Source organism: Cornus florida, unplaced genomic scaffold (genome assembly GCF_030987335.1).
Source record: "Cornus florida cultivar Cherokee Brave unplaced genomic scaffold, ASM3098733v1 CherokeeBrave_3.0.0_Hap2_Chr05, whole genome shotgun sequence".
NCBI classification, from domain to species: domain Eukaryota; kingdom Viridiplantae; phylum Streptophyta; class Magnoliopsida; order Cornales; family Cornaceae; genus Cornus; species Cornus florida.
In genome coordinates, this window is record NW_026775575.1 from 11,759,283 (window position 1) to 11,772,756 (window position 13,474).

Below are 13,474 nucleotides of genomic sequence, written 5' to 3' on the forward strand. Positions count from 1 at the left end.
CACCACCCCACCACCGCCACCTCCACGACCTTCCACCACCGCCACCTCCACGACCTTCCACCACCACTGCCAACTCCACTGCCTTCCACCACCGCCACCACAGTCAGCTCCATTGGTTTCCACCACCGCCACTTACACCACTATCTCCGTCCACTACCATCACACTACTGGCACCACCTTCCACCAACACCACTGTCGCATTCCACCAATACTACCGCCGCCTTCCAACACCACCACCTACATCATTACCGCTTTCCACCTCCACCACCATCGTCACCACCGCCATTGCCACCATTTATTTTTAAAAAATTATAAAAAAATGCCATTTTGTTAATTAAATTTATTTGTTAAGAGGGATATTTTAGATAACTCAATTTGAAATTTATTACATTATAAATTTTAAATTGGTTCAACCAAATACTAGAATGGTTATTATCATTCCATTCCTTCACATTTTATATTTACAATCAAACAATAGAATGAGAATGGCCATTCCATTCCCATTCTCATTCAATTCTCATTTGCATTCCATTCCATTCTTGCACACCAAACACAGCATAATAGTATTTAGATACTAAATGAAATTAACCAGAAGGAAAGCAAGGGATGAGAATGAGAAGATGAGATAAGGCAACAAGAAAGTGATGATAGGACAAATGAAGGGGGTGAGAAATCAGACTGAATGAGGTAGGATAGATAGACGGAGGGATTAAGAACAACAAGAACAAGGAGGGAGAAGGACACAAAGGGAGTTCGCAAACTCAACGATAATATTCAAAATTCCAAAAACTAATTTGTCTGATTACATTTGAGCCCTTTATATAGGCAAAACATAAACAAACCCTAAAACAATAAAGGACTAAAATACCCCTAAAATTAAAACATTATTAAAAATAACCATACGCATAAATAAAAACCCTAAATTACTAATATCCCTAATTCTATCTTTCTTTTCCGCTTCTCAAATGATAAGTGTGGGTCATATGTGGTTTTAGCTCTTCAGTTGCGCCTTGTTCTCCATCAATTCTCCTCCACTTAGAAGAACTCTTCTCCGAAGAGTTAGAACAAAATACCAACCCCAAAGAATGCATCCAGTAATGAGTTTAGAATTGCTTAGCTCACTAAGGGCAACATGATGAAGTGTTTTCTCTTCCAACAAATCAAAGCTGAATTCAATTCCACATTCTGCAACTGTATTCCCAACAACAAAATCTATAGGATGAACATCTGTAACAAAAGATAAAGCTGTCGGAGCAGACAAATCTATCACGCTTTCTTCAAATTCTTCATATATCGCAAGAGATGATAATTCTGTAATCTTCTGTTCAATTTCTTCATTTGAAGATGATAAATGAACATAGCTCTCAAGAGAGGAAAAATCGGTCACTTTTTGCTCAATTTCTTCATTTGAAAACTCACTAGGCGTTTTTCGCTCAGTTTCTTTGTTTGAAAACTCACCAGGCGTTTTGTTGTCATCAACCAATATTGTAATCAATTCATTTCTAGTATAAATTTCTTCCCTTGAAGAGGTGTTACTCAGCTCACATTGCTTAACAAATTCTACTAATTCTTTTTTTTTTTTTTTTTTTTTTTGATAAGTAACAAATTCTGCTAATTCTGAAAGCTCATTAGCTACTTCCTTCAGTTGGGAACCATAACCCACACGCAATTGGTCCACAGATTCCTTTAAATCAACCACGCTCCTGCCAATTATGTCAAATCTTTGTTTCGTCTTTTGAAACTTTTGCTCTAATACAGGGTCGGAGTGGTAAGAATGATATGCATCATATGACTGGTAGGAACAGTAAGAATCATATGCATTATATGGTCGGTAGGAATGATAAGAAGCATGTGAAGGGGGAGAAGTATATGATTTGGATGAATAATGAGAACGATGAGGAGCATGTGAAGGGTGGGAAGTATATGATTTGCAGGAATCATGTGAATCATACGAAGCATAATGAGGATAAGACGAACAACCTTTGGGTCGAGTCTTACGAAACATATATATATATATATATATATATATATATATATGTCTTGTAAGACTCGATATATATTTCTTCTGCAATGGACTTGTCAATACTGGGCTCTGGTCTTGCTAAGAAGCTGGGCTGGGCTTGCAACTGATCCAAACAGGGCTGAACTGATTTAAATAGATGAGTTATGATCTGTTTCTGGTTTTAAATAGGAGCTGGACTGAACTTGGGCTGGGCAGAGAAAATATAATACGGTCTTTATCCAAATCTGGGCTGCTGCTCTTATCTTTTCCTTTTTTATTGACCTGGCCTGGCCTGGCCTGGTTCTTCTGATTCGGGCTGAGTCTGGACTGGGTCAAAACTGATCTTAATGATGTGGTGGATCGGATCATGAATGTGATTCTGGGTTGCTTCTGAATTGGGCTTGATAAAAACTGAACTGGGCCCAAACAAATAATCTAGTCTGCTCATATTTTTTTTTTGGTAGTCCAGGCTTGGGCTGTCTCTAAAGCCATATAACCCAACATAATTGAAGTAAAGTTGGACCAAACTTGAGTTGGAGCGGCTGAATTTGGATCAAGTTAAAACTTCCTGGGCCGGGTTAAGTCTGAATTTAATTTAAATTTGATTTTGGTCAAATCTGGTTTATAAGGGAAACAAAATATATCCTTTCCAAACCAATTTTGATTTCCCAAAATCAATCACTGAACTCTAGGCTGAGATATAGAAAATATCCAAATTTGACTTACCAAAATCAAACTCTGAATTCTCGGCTGAAGTTGCGATGCAAAAGATGGCAGAGATGATCAGAAATTCTCAGCAATGATGAGGCAATGAAATCGGCGGCAAACCTTGGTGAAGACTGTTCGACGATAGACTGATGTCAAGATGTGACAGTCGTTGATGAGAAAGCTAACAATCATGCACAATAGATGAAGACGGGCTGACGGCAAGGGATATTGGCGACAAGAGAGAACTCCGGCAATGATGATCAGTGATTTTTCACTATGAATATACTTGATTGTTTTGATCTGATACCAATTGACGCAGGACATGTAGTCTCTAATAGTATTTAGATACTAAATGATAGTAATCAGAAGGAAAGCAAGGGATGAGAATGAGAAGATGAGATAAGGGGAGAAGAAAATGATGAGAGGACAGACGAAGGGGGTGAGAAATCAGACTGAAGGAGGTAGAATAGATAGACGGAGGGATTAAGAACAACGAGAACAAGGAGGGAGAAGGACACAAAGGGAGTTCGCAAACTCAACGATTATATTCAATATTCCAAAAACTGATTTGTCTGATTACATTTGAGCCCTTTATATAGGCAAAACATAAACAAACCCTAAAACAATAAAGTACTGAAATACCCCTAAAATTAAAACATTATTAAAAATAACCATAAGCATAAATAAAAACCCTAATTTATTAATATCCCTAATTCTATCTTTCTTTTCCGCTTCTCCAATGATAAGTGTAGGTCATATGTGGTTTTAGCACACATTAATGAAAGGGATGAAGGGAGAAGATCAATGCTTTTGTCCTGTTTGGTTGGGCGTTTTGATAACGAGGTTGGGGGATATGATCGAATAGAGGAGTGGGCGGCGCGGGAGTGGAACACTTCATGTGGGGTGGGTGTGACGCCATTATCAGACTCTCTCCTCCTGTTCAGGTTTCCATCTCCAGCGGAGGTTCAAAGGGTGTTGAAGGAAGGACAACAACAGTGGGGATCTGCTACTCTGAGGATTGATGTCTGGTCTTTCAGGGTCGGTTGCTCTGGTGTGCTTAAGGATAAAGGGCTTAAGCAGATTCAGTTGTTTGGGCTCCCGCTGCACCTATGGTGTCAGGCCCTTTTTGTTGAAGTTGGGGATTTATGTGGTGGCTTTGTGAGTGCCGATGCAGATGAAACAAGAGATGCTAAAAGTGTTCGGATTACAGTGAGAGTTGGATCAGACTGCACGAAGGTTGTGTTCATCCATGATAATCGTTTCTGTTACAAAGTCTCGATCTGGGAAGCGGTATCGCCAGAGCTCGTTCCCACAACGGAAAGTTTAGAACAAAGCGATGGGGCTCATCTCATGATGGAGGAAGAGTGGATCAGGATTCTCAGCAAAGGGGAGAAAGGGCCTATTTAAATTCAAGAGTGGTTAAAGGAAAGGGAGATCCAGAGAGCAGTAAGATATGTAGGAGGAAGACGAAGGGGGCGCCACGCGCCGGATAGGAGCGTTCAGAAGGAGTGGAGGAAGGATACACGTGGAGCGCATCAATTCGCCCACCCAAATCGCCCTACCTTATCTTCAGCTTTATCAAATAAGTCGTCTGAGTGCTATGGGGTTGGTAATAAAACGTGGGTGGAACGTGACTGCTCTGCCGTATCCAAATGGGCTAGGAAAGGTGGTAGGTTGAGCCGAAAGTTGTAGGGCAGGCTAGCACTGAGCCCACGTTGAGGAGGAAGCATGAGCAAATGCCTTCTAGTGTGCAGAAGGGCCAGGGGAGTGATGGGGTGAGCTACAGGGATGGGTTTACTCATGTGGGCCGAAAAGGACGACCGTATGGTATGGCAAGTCTTATGGGCCAAGATTTGGGGGTGTGTGTGTGGAGTTGCATGAGCTGCCTGTGGCTAATGTTTTAGGGCCTGTAGGGGATGTTCGCAATGCTGGGCTTGATGAGGCCCATGTGGGGGCCTATATGACTGGCCTTGACCAATATGGGAGCAATTTTAGGGCTAGAACCATATTATCAGAGGGAGTTTTTACATTGAAGGGTTCTTTGCAACGAGAGTCCAAGGCAGGGAGTGAAGGACAAGAGGCGAGAGGCAAGACATCAGGCGACTCATTCCGACCACACCGTGCTATTAAGGTCCGTAGCCGGTAGAAAGGTAAAAGATGGTCGCGGTTTCATAAACAAAAATGGGTTGTATATGGAGGTGGTGGCCCAAGTATGTCCTCTGTTTTGTACCCGGCACGCTCTTCTATCTCTACTCATGCTTCTCCTTCTTCTACTCCTCCTTCTGGGGTGGTGAGGATAGTGGGTGAGAGGGAGGAAGTGGGGAGACCGCCGTTTGGTCATAGGCATGCGCCGATACCTAAAGTGGATGGCGAAGGAGTGGTTCAGATATTTTAGTCAGGGATACTGGAGGGTATGATCACTCAGTGGATGATAGGGGGTTGATCGAGCTGATGCCGAGTGATACAGAACAAGGGAGTGCTCTCCTTTGTGTGGGGTGCAGGTGTATGTTGACTAGTGATGGAGGATCTGCAGACCTTTTGCAAACAGAGTTAAGTGTATGTCGTGAGAAGGTTGATCTAAGTGACAGAGAGTTTGATGCGGATCTTACCTATCCTTTATGGGACATCGGTGATGGGGGTGGAGAGAGCACGGTGGGATTCCATACTCCTTTGGCAGTGGTCAGAGATGTTCAAAGACCTCGGATTTGGATGGTTTAGAAGACAACTGGTTTATGAAGGGTATCGAGGAGGAAAGCAAACTTTTGGGGCTGACTTGGGAAGGGGAAGATAAGCAAGTTAAGGAGTTGTTCCAAGCGGTGGAGGATGAATGGGTGAGGAAGAAGGAGAAGAGTTTGTCAGTTTTGAAAGGGGCGAGAAAGCTGAAAGGTCTGTTTTCAGAAGTTAACTATGAGGGACTAGTAGGGGCATTGTTGTTCTTTGGGACAGGAGGTGGGTTTCGAAGGTTGATGTTTGGAAAGAGAGACATTCATTATCATTATTATTTGAGTTTGAGGAAGATGGTTCGAAGTGGTGTTTTTCGGGGGTATATGGGCCTGTTGGTGATGTGGAGCGTAGAGAGTTGTGGGAGGAGCTGGGTAACATTAGAAGCAGATGGGTGGTTCCGTGGTGTGTTGGGGGGGGACTTTAAGGCTGCTCTTAACACGAGTGTGAGATCTTCTTGGGGTGCATGGGATGGTGCAATGGCTGATTTCTCTGATTTTGTGGAAGCTAACAATTTGTTGGATCTTCCCATGGTGGGAGGCAAATTCACATGGTCGAGTGGGCGTGATCCTCCTTTTTCTCGGCTGGATAGATTTCTTCTTTTAGTGGAGATGGGAGGAGAACTTTCCAGATGTGTCTCAAGTGGCATGTGCGTGGGCAATCTCTGATCATGTTCCTATTTTGCTTGATTGTGGAGGGATTAGGAGAGGAAGATCCCCATTTAGATTTGAAAACATGTGGCTCCGAGTGGGAGATTTCAAAGAAAGGGTCAAGAACTGGTGGTGTGCTTATGATGTTAGAGGTAATCCAAGTTTTCAATTCGCATCAAAGTTGAGACGCTTAAAGGGAGAAATCAAGGTCTGGAATAAGGAAGTGTTGGCAAGCTGGAGTGGCGGAAAAATCAACTCCTTATGGAAATTTCAGAGTTGGACAGGAAGGAAGGTGCCGAGGGGATTTCCATGTTGGAGAGGAGTAGAAGGGAGGAGTGCAAGGCTGAGTTTGAAAAAACTGTAGTGATGGAGGAAGTTTCGTGGAGACAAAAGTCTAGAGCCCTGTGGCTTAAAGAAGGTGATCAGAATACTAAATTTTTTCACCGCTTAACTAACGCTAATAGGAGAGGGAACAGTATTGGGAGGATAAGTTTTGATGGAGTTATGGCTGAAACTAAAGAGGAGATCCAGACAGGCTTTGTGTCATATTACCAGGCTTTGTTCATAGAGTTTGCCTTTTGGAGACCGCGGTTGGATGATATTGAGTTTGATGCAATTTCTGATGAGGAAAGGGTGGGTTTGGAGAGGCCATTTGGGGAGGAAGAAGTGTTGGAAGCTCTAAGGAGTTGCGACAGAGATAAAGCTCCAAGTCCGGACGGGTTTAGAATTGCGTTTTTTCAAAAGAATTGGGAGGTGGTGAGAGCGGATGTGATGAGAGTCATGGATGCCTTCTTTGAGGAGGGTTGTTTTGAGAAGAGTTTGAATGCCTCTTTCATTACCCTTGTACCTAAAAAGGGTGGAACAATTGAAGCGAAGGATTTCAGACCAATTAGTTTGGTGGGCTCTGTTTATAAGATTATTGCGAAGAACCTGACCATTAGGCTAAGGAAAGTATTGGATGGGGTCGTTTCGGAGTCACAAAATGCATTCGTTGGAGGAAGGCAAATTTTGACCCGGTTCTTATTGCCAGTGAATGTATTGATGCTAGATTCAAGAGTGGTGAGCCAGGGATTGTGTGTAAATTGGATATTGAGAACATGTGAATTGGGCGTTCTTATTGTATTTGTTGGAGAGGATGGGGTTTGGATCCAAATGGAGAGGGTGGATTCATCAATGTATTTCGACAGCTCATTTTTATATCTTAGTGGGTCACCAGTAGGATGCTTCGCAAGTTCGAGAGGTTGTAATGGAAGCCTTTAGCAGACTCATGAAAAGGGCAGAATTATTAGGCTTTATTCAAGGTTTTTCGGTGGGTCGTACGCCAAATCAGATTGTTACATCTCACTTGCTGCTTGCTGACGACACTAATGTTTTTTGCGATGCGAGTGTGACTCATTTGAGGCATTTGAGGTGTGTACTGACCTGTTTTCAAGTTGTCTTTGAGCTGAAGATTAACATTGGCAAGCTTGTGATTGTTCCAGTGGGGGAGGTGGATCACATTCATGATCTGGCAGCTATTCTGGGGTACGGAGTTGAGTCTTTTCCGTTTTCATATTCGGGGCTGCCCTTGGGTTTTTCTACGAGGAGAATTGCTGTTTGGGATCCAATGGTGGAACGTTTCCAAAAGAGTTATCCGGGTGGAAGAAACAATACTTGTCAAAAGGGGTAAACTCACATTGTCGAAAAGCACTCTCTCTAATCTTCTTACATATTTTATGTCTTTGTTTTCAATTCCTAGAACAGTGATCAGTAGACTTAACAAGATTCAGGGGAACTTTCTGTGGGGGGTTTAGGGGAGGAGTTCAAGTACCATCTTGTGAAATGGGAGAAAGTCTGCACCCCTATTTAAAGAGGAGGATTGGGAATTTGCAGGTTGGAAATATTCAATAAAGCTTTGTTAGGGAAATGGTTGTGGAGATTTGGGTGTGAAAGGTCCGTGCTTTGGAGGCGTGTTATTGCTTGTCAGTTTAGGGAAGAGGAGGGAGGTTGGATGTCTAAAGCTGTGTCTTCATCAGCAGGCATGGGCTCATGGAAAGGTATTAAGAAGGGTTGGGACGAGTTCTCTAAGCGGATATGGCTTAGAGTTAGGAATGGTCGTCATGTGAGGTTTTGGAAGGATTTATGGTGTGGGGATGTGTTGGCTTGTAGGTTCCCTAGTCTCTTTAGGATGGTTGAGGATAAGAATGTTGTGGTTGTAGATTATTTTCAGCTTGAAAATAGGAAAGTTAGTTGGGATGTGAGATTCCATAGAAATTTCAATGATTGGGAGCTGATGGAATTTACAGATTTAATGGGATTAATTTATAGTCAAGTGGTGGAGGGAGAAAGAAGGGATGAGATGGTGTGGATGGGGGGTTCTAGATGGGTGTTTGAGGTGAGGCTATTTTACCAAAGCCTTACAGATTCGATAAGCAATGTTTTCCCTTGGAAGGCTGTGTGGAGGACTTCAGCTCCACTGAAGGTGGCTTTTTTCATGTGGACAGCGGTGCTTGGCAGCATTCTTACTCTCGATAATCTTAGAAGAAGACGCCAAATAACAGTTAATTGGTGTTGCATGTGTAAGAAGACGGGTGAATCGGTAAACCATCTCTTGTTGCACTACAGAGTGGCAGCGGATGTTTGGAGTATGGTCCTGAATGTCTTTGGCGAATTGGGTTGTGTCAAGGACCACGATGGATATGTTAGAGGCTTGGAGAGGGAGACCAGTGGGCAGCCGGGTTAGAAAAGCTTGGAGGGTAGCTCTTCTTTGTGTATGATGGGGGTTGTGGCTCAAGCGGAATAGGAGATCTTTCGATGGAAACCGGCGTGGGTTATTAAGTCGAATATTTTGCATTCTCTTTATTTTTGGGTTATTGGGAAACATTGTTCATCTTTGGACAGTTTTTTGGATTTTGTTGACAACTTATCGTTGTAGTGACGCCTTTTGCGTCTTTTGTTTTCTTTGTTAAGAGTTCACTCCCCTTTGAGCGCCTTTGTTAATATACATTTACTTATCAAAAAAATATATATGTGGTTTCAGCTCTTCAGTTGCACCTTGTTCTCCATCAGAATGGTGAGGAAAGTATAATTAATGAAAAGCTTAACACAAAGCATGTTGGTTAATTAAGGGTCTTTATTTCATGAAATATCATATTTTAATTATTAATTTTTTAAAACAAAAGAAAGAGCCTGTTGCAAGTAACAACAGTATACCAGTAATGTCATATTGCATCATTAATTAACACTTTAAGAGGGACAACACTAGGTTCTGACCCAATGATCCTAAATAGATGTGTCACTGTGCCATGGAATTATCCGCAAAAATTTAATAGCACATATTCTAAATATTGTTCTAACATCTAAAAGGGAGTTCTAACTAAGCACTATGAAAGATGAGGTATCAGCAAACCATTTCTAAATCTGGATTCTAATTAACCATATCTTTATCAGAAGAACATAAAATATCTGAATTAGTAGCAAATTAATCTGGGTAAATTACACTAGTTAGATAAAGACAACTTGCTTAGCTTTCGATTATTAATTATCACTAATAAGAAAATTATCTACCAAAAAAATTGCAAATTTGTACTCAATCGCAAAAGATCTGTACAGCCATGAACTCTTACAATGTTATTGAATTATGATTAAGACCTGATTTTAGAAGACACAACACAAACATATTATATATAGAGAGAGAGTTTTTACCTTAATCATGGGGAGATCACCCGTACGGACAAAATACCCTCCAACAACCATTATATACGTCCCTGTAAAAGCATAGACAAACATACAATGAGAGGGGGATTTTTTAAGATAGTGAAGAAAAAAAATGTAATGGTAAAATGTGGAAAATTGGGAGGGAAAACGTGAGTGACCTGTCTTCCATTGGTAGTTATGGAACTCGCCGGAGAGAGAGAGTTCGATAACGCCGGTGCCGTCGTCAAGGAGGAACCGGCCGCCCCCGTCTTCCTCAGACGGTGCTGAGATCAAAATGCCCTGCACTTTTAGGGTAAGCGAGTGGGTTGAAAATGTAAAAATGGGAAAAGGAAGAGGATATTTCGGGGAATATGACCTGTAACCAAGCACGTTGGAAGAGGATGCCGCCGAGAGTCATGGCTGACTGTGATGGTGTTTGGCGGGCGCCTTTTAGCTGTACGCATAGGAGCTTCAGTGCTGCCAGACTGTAATCCATCTCTCCTCTCTCTCTCTACTCTCTCTCTAGTCTCGCCATTCACCCGTTCCCCTTTGAAATTTTAAGCAAAAACTTTAAAATGTTTTGTTTGTATGGAGGGAAGATTTGGGGAAGAATGGAGGAGAGGAGGGATAGGAGAAGCTTGACTTGTTGCTTAGGAGGAAAGGAAAGGAGAGAAGCAGCCAAGGACAACTAACTTTTGTATCTCTTAAAATTGGCTAGAGAGATGAAAGAAGGAATGAGAGATATTTAATATGTTAGTAATACTACCCCTAGTGTTGTGACTTACTGGTACCTCCTTTAATTTTTAAAGTGGTGATGAACCGTCAATGTAATTTTTATACAGCCGTGAAGATTGTAGAAATTTTTGGTGATGATAAAACATTGTGCAATTTATTGGATTCATTGGGATTTCTTATGTGGGAGTAAGAAGAGTGGTGGTCTTGGTTTTCGGGATCTTTAAGGCTTTTAGTTTAGCATTTTTGGCGAAACATGCTTGGTACTTACAGGTTAATAAGTAGGGATTGGTGTTCCAGTTATTTAAGGCCAAGTATTTTCCTTCATATTCGTTTTTGGATGCTTTGTTGAGATCTAATCCTTCTTGGGGATGGCGTAATATTTGGTCTACACAGACTCTGTTGCGTAATGGATTGAGGTCGTTGATTGGAAATGGTAAATTTACGCATATTTGGAATGATCATTGGGTTCTTGCGCTTCCTCAGAAACTTTCACCACCACAGGTTGATGTTCCCTTTTGTAACGTTATGGATTTGATTAATCAACACAATTCAACTTGGAAAGTCGATGTCTTGCATCAAGTTTTCTCTCCTTTTGAGGTTCAGGCAATTTTGCACATGCATGTTAGTCGTTGGGACAAATCGGATGTTCAAATTTGGGCGCCTGAGAGGACGGGTAAATTTTCTGTTCTGTCAGCTTATCATCTTGCTATTTCGCTTAGTACTTCTTCTGTTATTGTTTCGGCTAATTTTTCTTGGTCTTCAATTTGGCGCTGCAACACTTTGTCAAAGGTGCAACATTTTCTCTGGAGGTGTTGTCATAATGCTTTGCCCACTGGTGTTTCTTTGCTGGCTCAGGATTATGCTGTGTCACCTTTGTGTCCTCGCTGTGGGTTGGAGGAGGAATCTATTGTGCATCTTTTGTTCATGCGTCCTCATTCTATATGGATCTGGAAGTTGTCCCCGCTTCGTTTTGATTTTTCAGCATTTGTTTTTTCTTCTTTCTTGGATGGTTAGTGTTTTATGATGAAACAGGCTGTTTCCTCGTCGGATTATTCGAGGGTTCTTGGTTTAATTTCATTTTGTGCTTGGTGTATTTGGAAAGCGAGGAATCGCTTAGTGTTTAAAGGGGTGCTATGGAGGCCGGAGAAAGTGGTTGATAAGGTCATAGCGAATTATTGGGAGTTTACGAAATCTACGTCCCAATGTAAATCTTTAAGCCCGGCAAAGACATCCCCATTGGTGGTTCGTTGGGTCCTCCTGTTTCAAGGATGGTTAAATGTAATTTTGATACAACCTTTTGTCCGGGATCGTCCATGGGTGGGGGAGGAGCCGTCTTTCTCGACTGTTCAAGCACTATTCTCCAAGCAGTTGTGTTTTACCCGTTCTTTGCTTCGTCGGCTATGGTGGCGGAGGCTATAGCTTGTCAGCGAGCTATTTTTTAGGCTTCAGCTTTAGGTTTTTCTTGCTTATAGTTTGAATATGATGCTAAGGATGTTGTTGAAGCTGTGGTGGATGGAGCAAATTCACCATCGGAAATAGCGTCTCTGTGTTTTGATATCAAGGCGGATCTTCTACGGTTTCCTTGGGCGTACTTAAGTCATGTTCGATGTACGGGTAATAGGGTGGCTCATGCCTTAGCGACGCTTTCGCGTGGCTGGGTTACGGAGGATCGTGTGTTGCCTTCTATTCCTTCTTGGATAGTGCACCTTGCTTTAGCTGATGTTATAGGTTCAGGTTCTTAGTGTTATTGGTTTGTTTGTGGCTGGGTGCTTCTTGTTTTGTTTTGGGTGTTTCATTGCCACGAGAAAAAAAAATAAAAATAAAAATGACCCTTTATAAGTTAAGCTTGGTTTTGACGACTTGAATATTTATAGCTAAATTTCATCCCTTATATTTATAGTCAAATTTCACCCCTTATATTTTAAAGACATGTTGTTTCTATTATTTTGAATACAATTTGTTCAATGAGGGAATAAATTCCTTTGGAGATTACCTACTAGAAATACCTACTAGAAAACAGTGGACAATGCATCTTAATTATTGAGGGTATATTGGTAAGAGTATATAAAAACTCTCATTTTCTTCTTTCCAACCAAATAAAAAATAAAAATTATTACCATTCTATCAATCATTTCTATTATTCTACTATTCAACAAAACAAAAAGTGAGAGAAACACTTTCGCTTCCCTGTAGATGCCTCATCTATCCTTCCCCCTCTCTCTTCCATCCATTTTTCTATCCTCTAACCAAATAGAGTATAAAAATTTTAAAACTCACTTGTCAATTATTGCTTATCAATCAATCTACCAACTTAAATCACTAGTCAATTATTAATAACTACCAACTTATTATTCATATGTTGCAAGTTTGTCTATAGTAGTTTCGAATTTTCGAGACGAAAAAAAAATTAAAAAAACACTTTTAATTTAAATGATACGCGCGATTTGTGAGTAACTATGATACTCCCAATTTTCGAACCCAGGTCGATCAAGTCCTTGCCAAAATATCGGGAGATACCAAAACAATTGAATAATAGACAAGCACATAATACAAATGGAAAAATAAAAATAATTAATAAATCGCTTAATGGAAAACTAAATAATAATATTTTAAATAATAAACCCATCAATGAATAATCCTCCAATAAAAACCACCGTATCAATAAACCTTCAAATAGTACAACTCGGGAATCCATAAATCAAGGACCCCTAAATAATCCGATAAAACTGAAATAATAAATCTTTGAGTCTAAAAGAAAATAAAGAAATAACATAACATACTGTCTTACATCTATTACACCGGAAGAGTGATGAAGATTGTCTCTGATCAGCACAAACTCAACTCTAAGATTGGAACTATCATGGACTCGAAAAATATTAACTATGGTGACTTAAACCCATGAGAAAGTCATCTTGATTTACTACGACCCAATCAGAGAACCGATAAACAATCCATCTCTAACTAAAAATCATGCAATAGCTAC

The 13,474-nt window shown here is 41.0% G+C and overlaps 2 protein-coding genes across 2 annotated transcripts in view; one reads left to right on the forward strand and one right to left on the reverse strand.

Moving 5' to 3' along the window:
- Positions 1–10,471, reverse strand: part of LOC132306108 (uncharacterized) — a 28,287-nt gene extending 17,816 nt beyond the window's left edge. The window contains exons 1-3 of the mRNA XM_059803345.1: positions 10,133–10,471; positions 9,936–10,056; positions 9,766–9,827 (exon numbers count right to left, since the gene is read on the reverse strand). Of these exons, the coding sequence (XP_059659328.1) occupies positions 9,766–9,827; positions 9,936–10,056; positions 10,133–10,252 (303 nt within the window). The 5' untranslated portion in view covers positions 10,253–10,471. The remainder of the gene's footprint in view (positions 1–9,765; positions 9,828–9,935; positions 10,057–10,132) is intronic.
- A 545-nt stretch (positions 10,472–11,016) lies between these two features.
- LOC132309036 (uncharacterized) lies at positions 11,017–12,233 on the forward strand. The gene is made up of 3 exons (XM_059807389.1): positions 11,017–11,500; positions 11,594–11,769; positions 11,964–12,233. The coding sequence occupies exons 1-3, from the start codon at positions 11,017–11,019 to the stop codon at positions 12,231–12,233; spliced, it is 930 nt and encodes a 309-aa protein (XP_059663372.1).
- Positions 12,234–13,474: the final 1,241 nt, after the last annotated feature.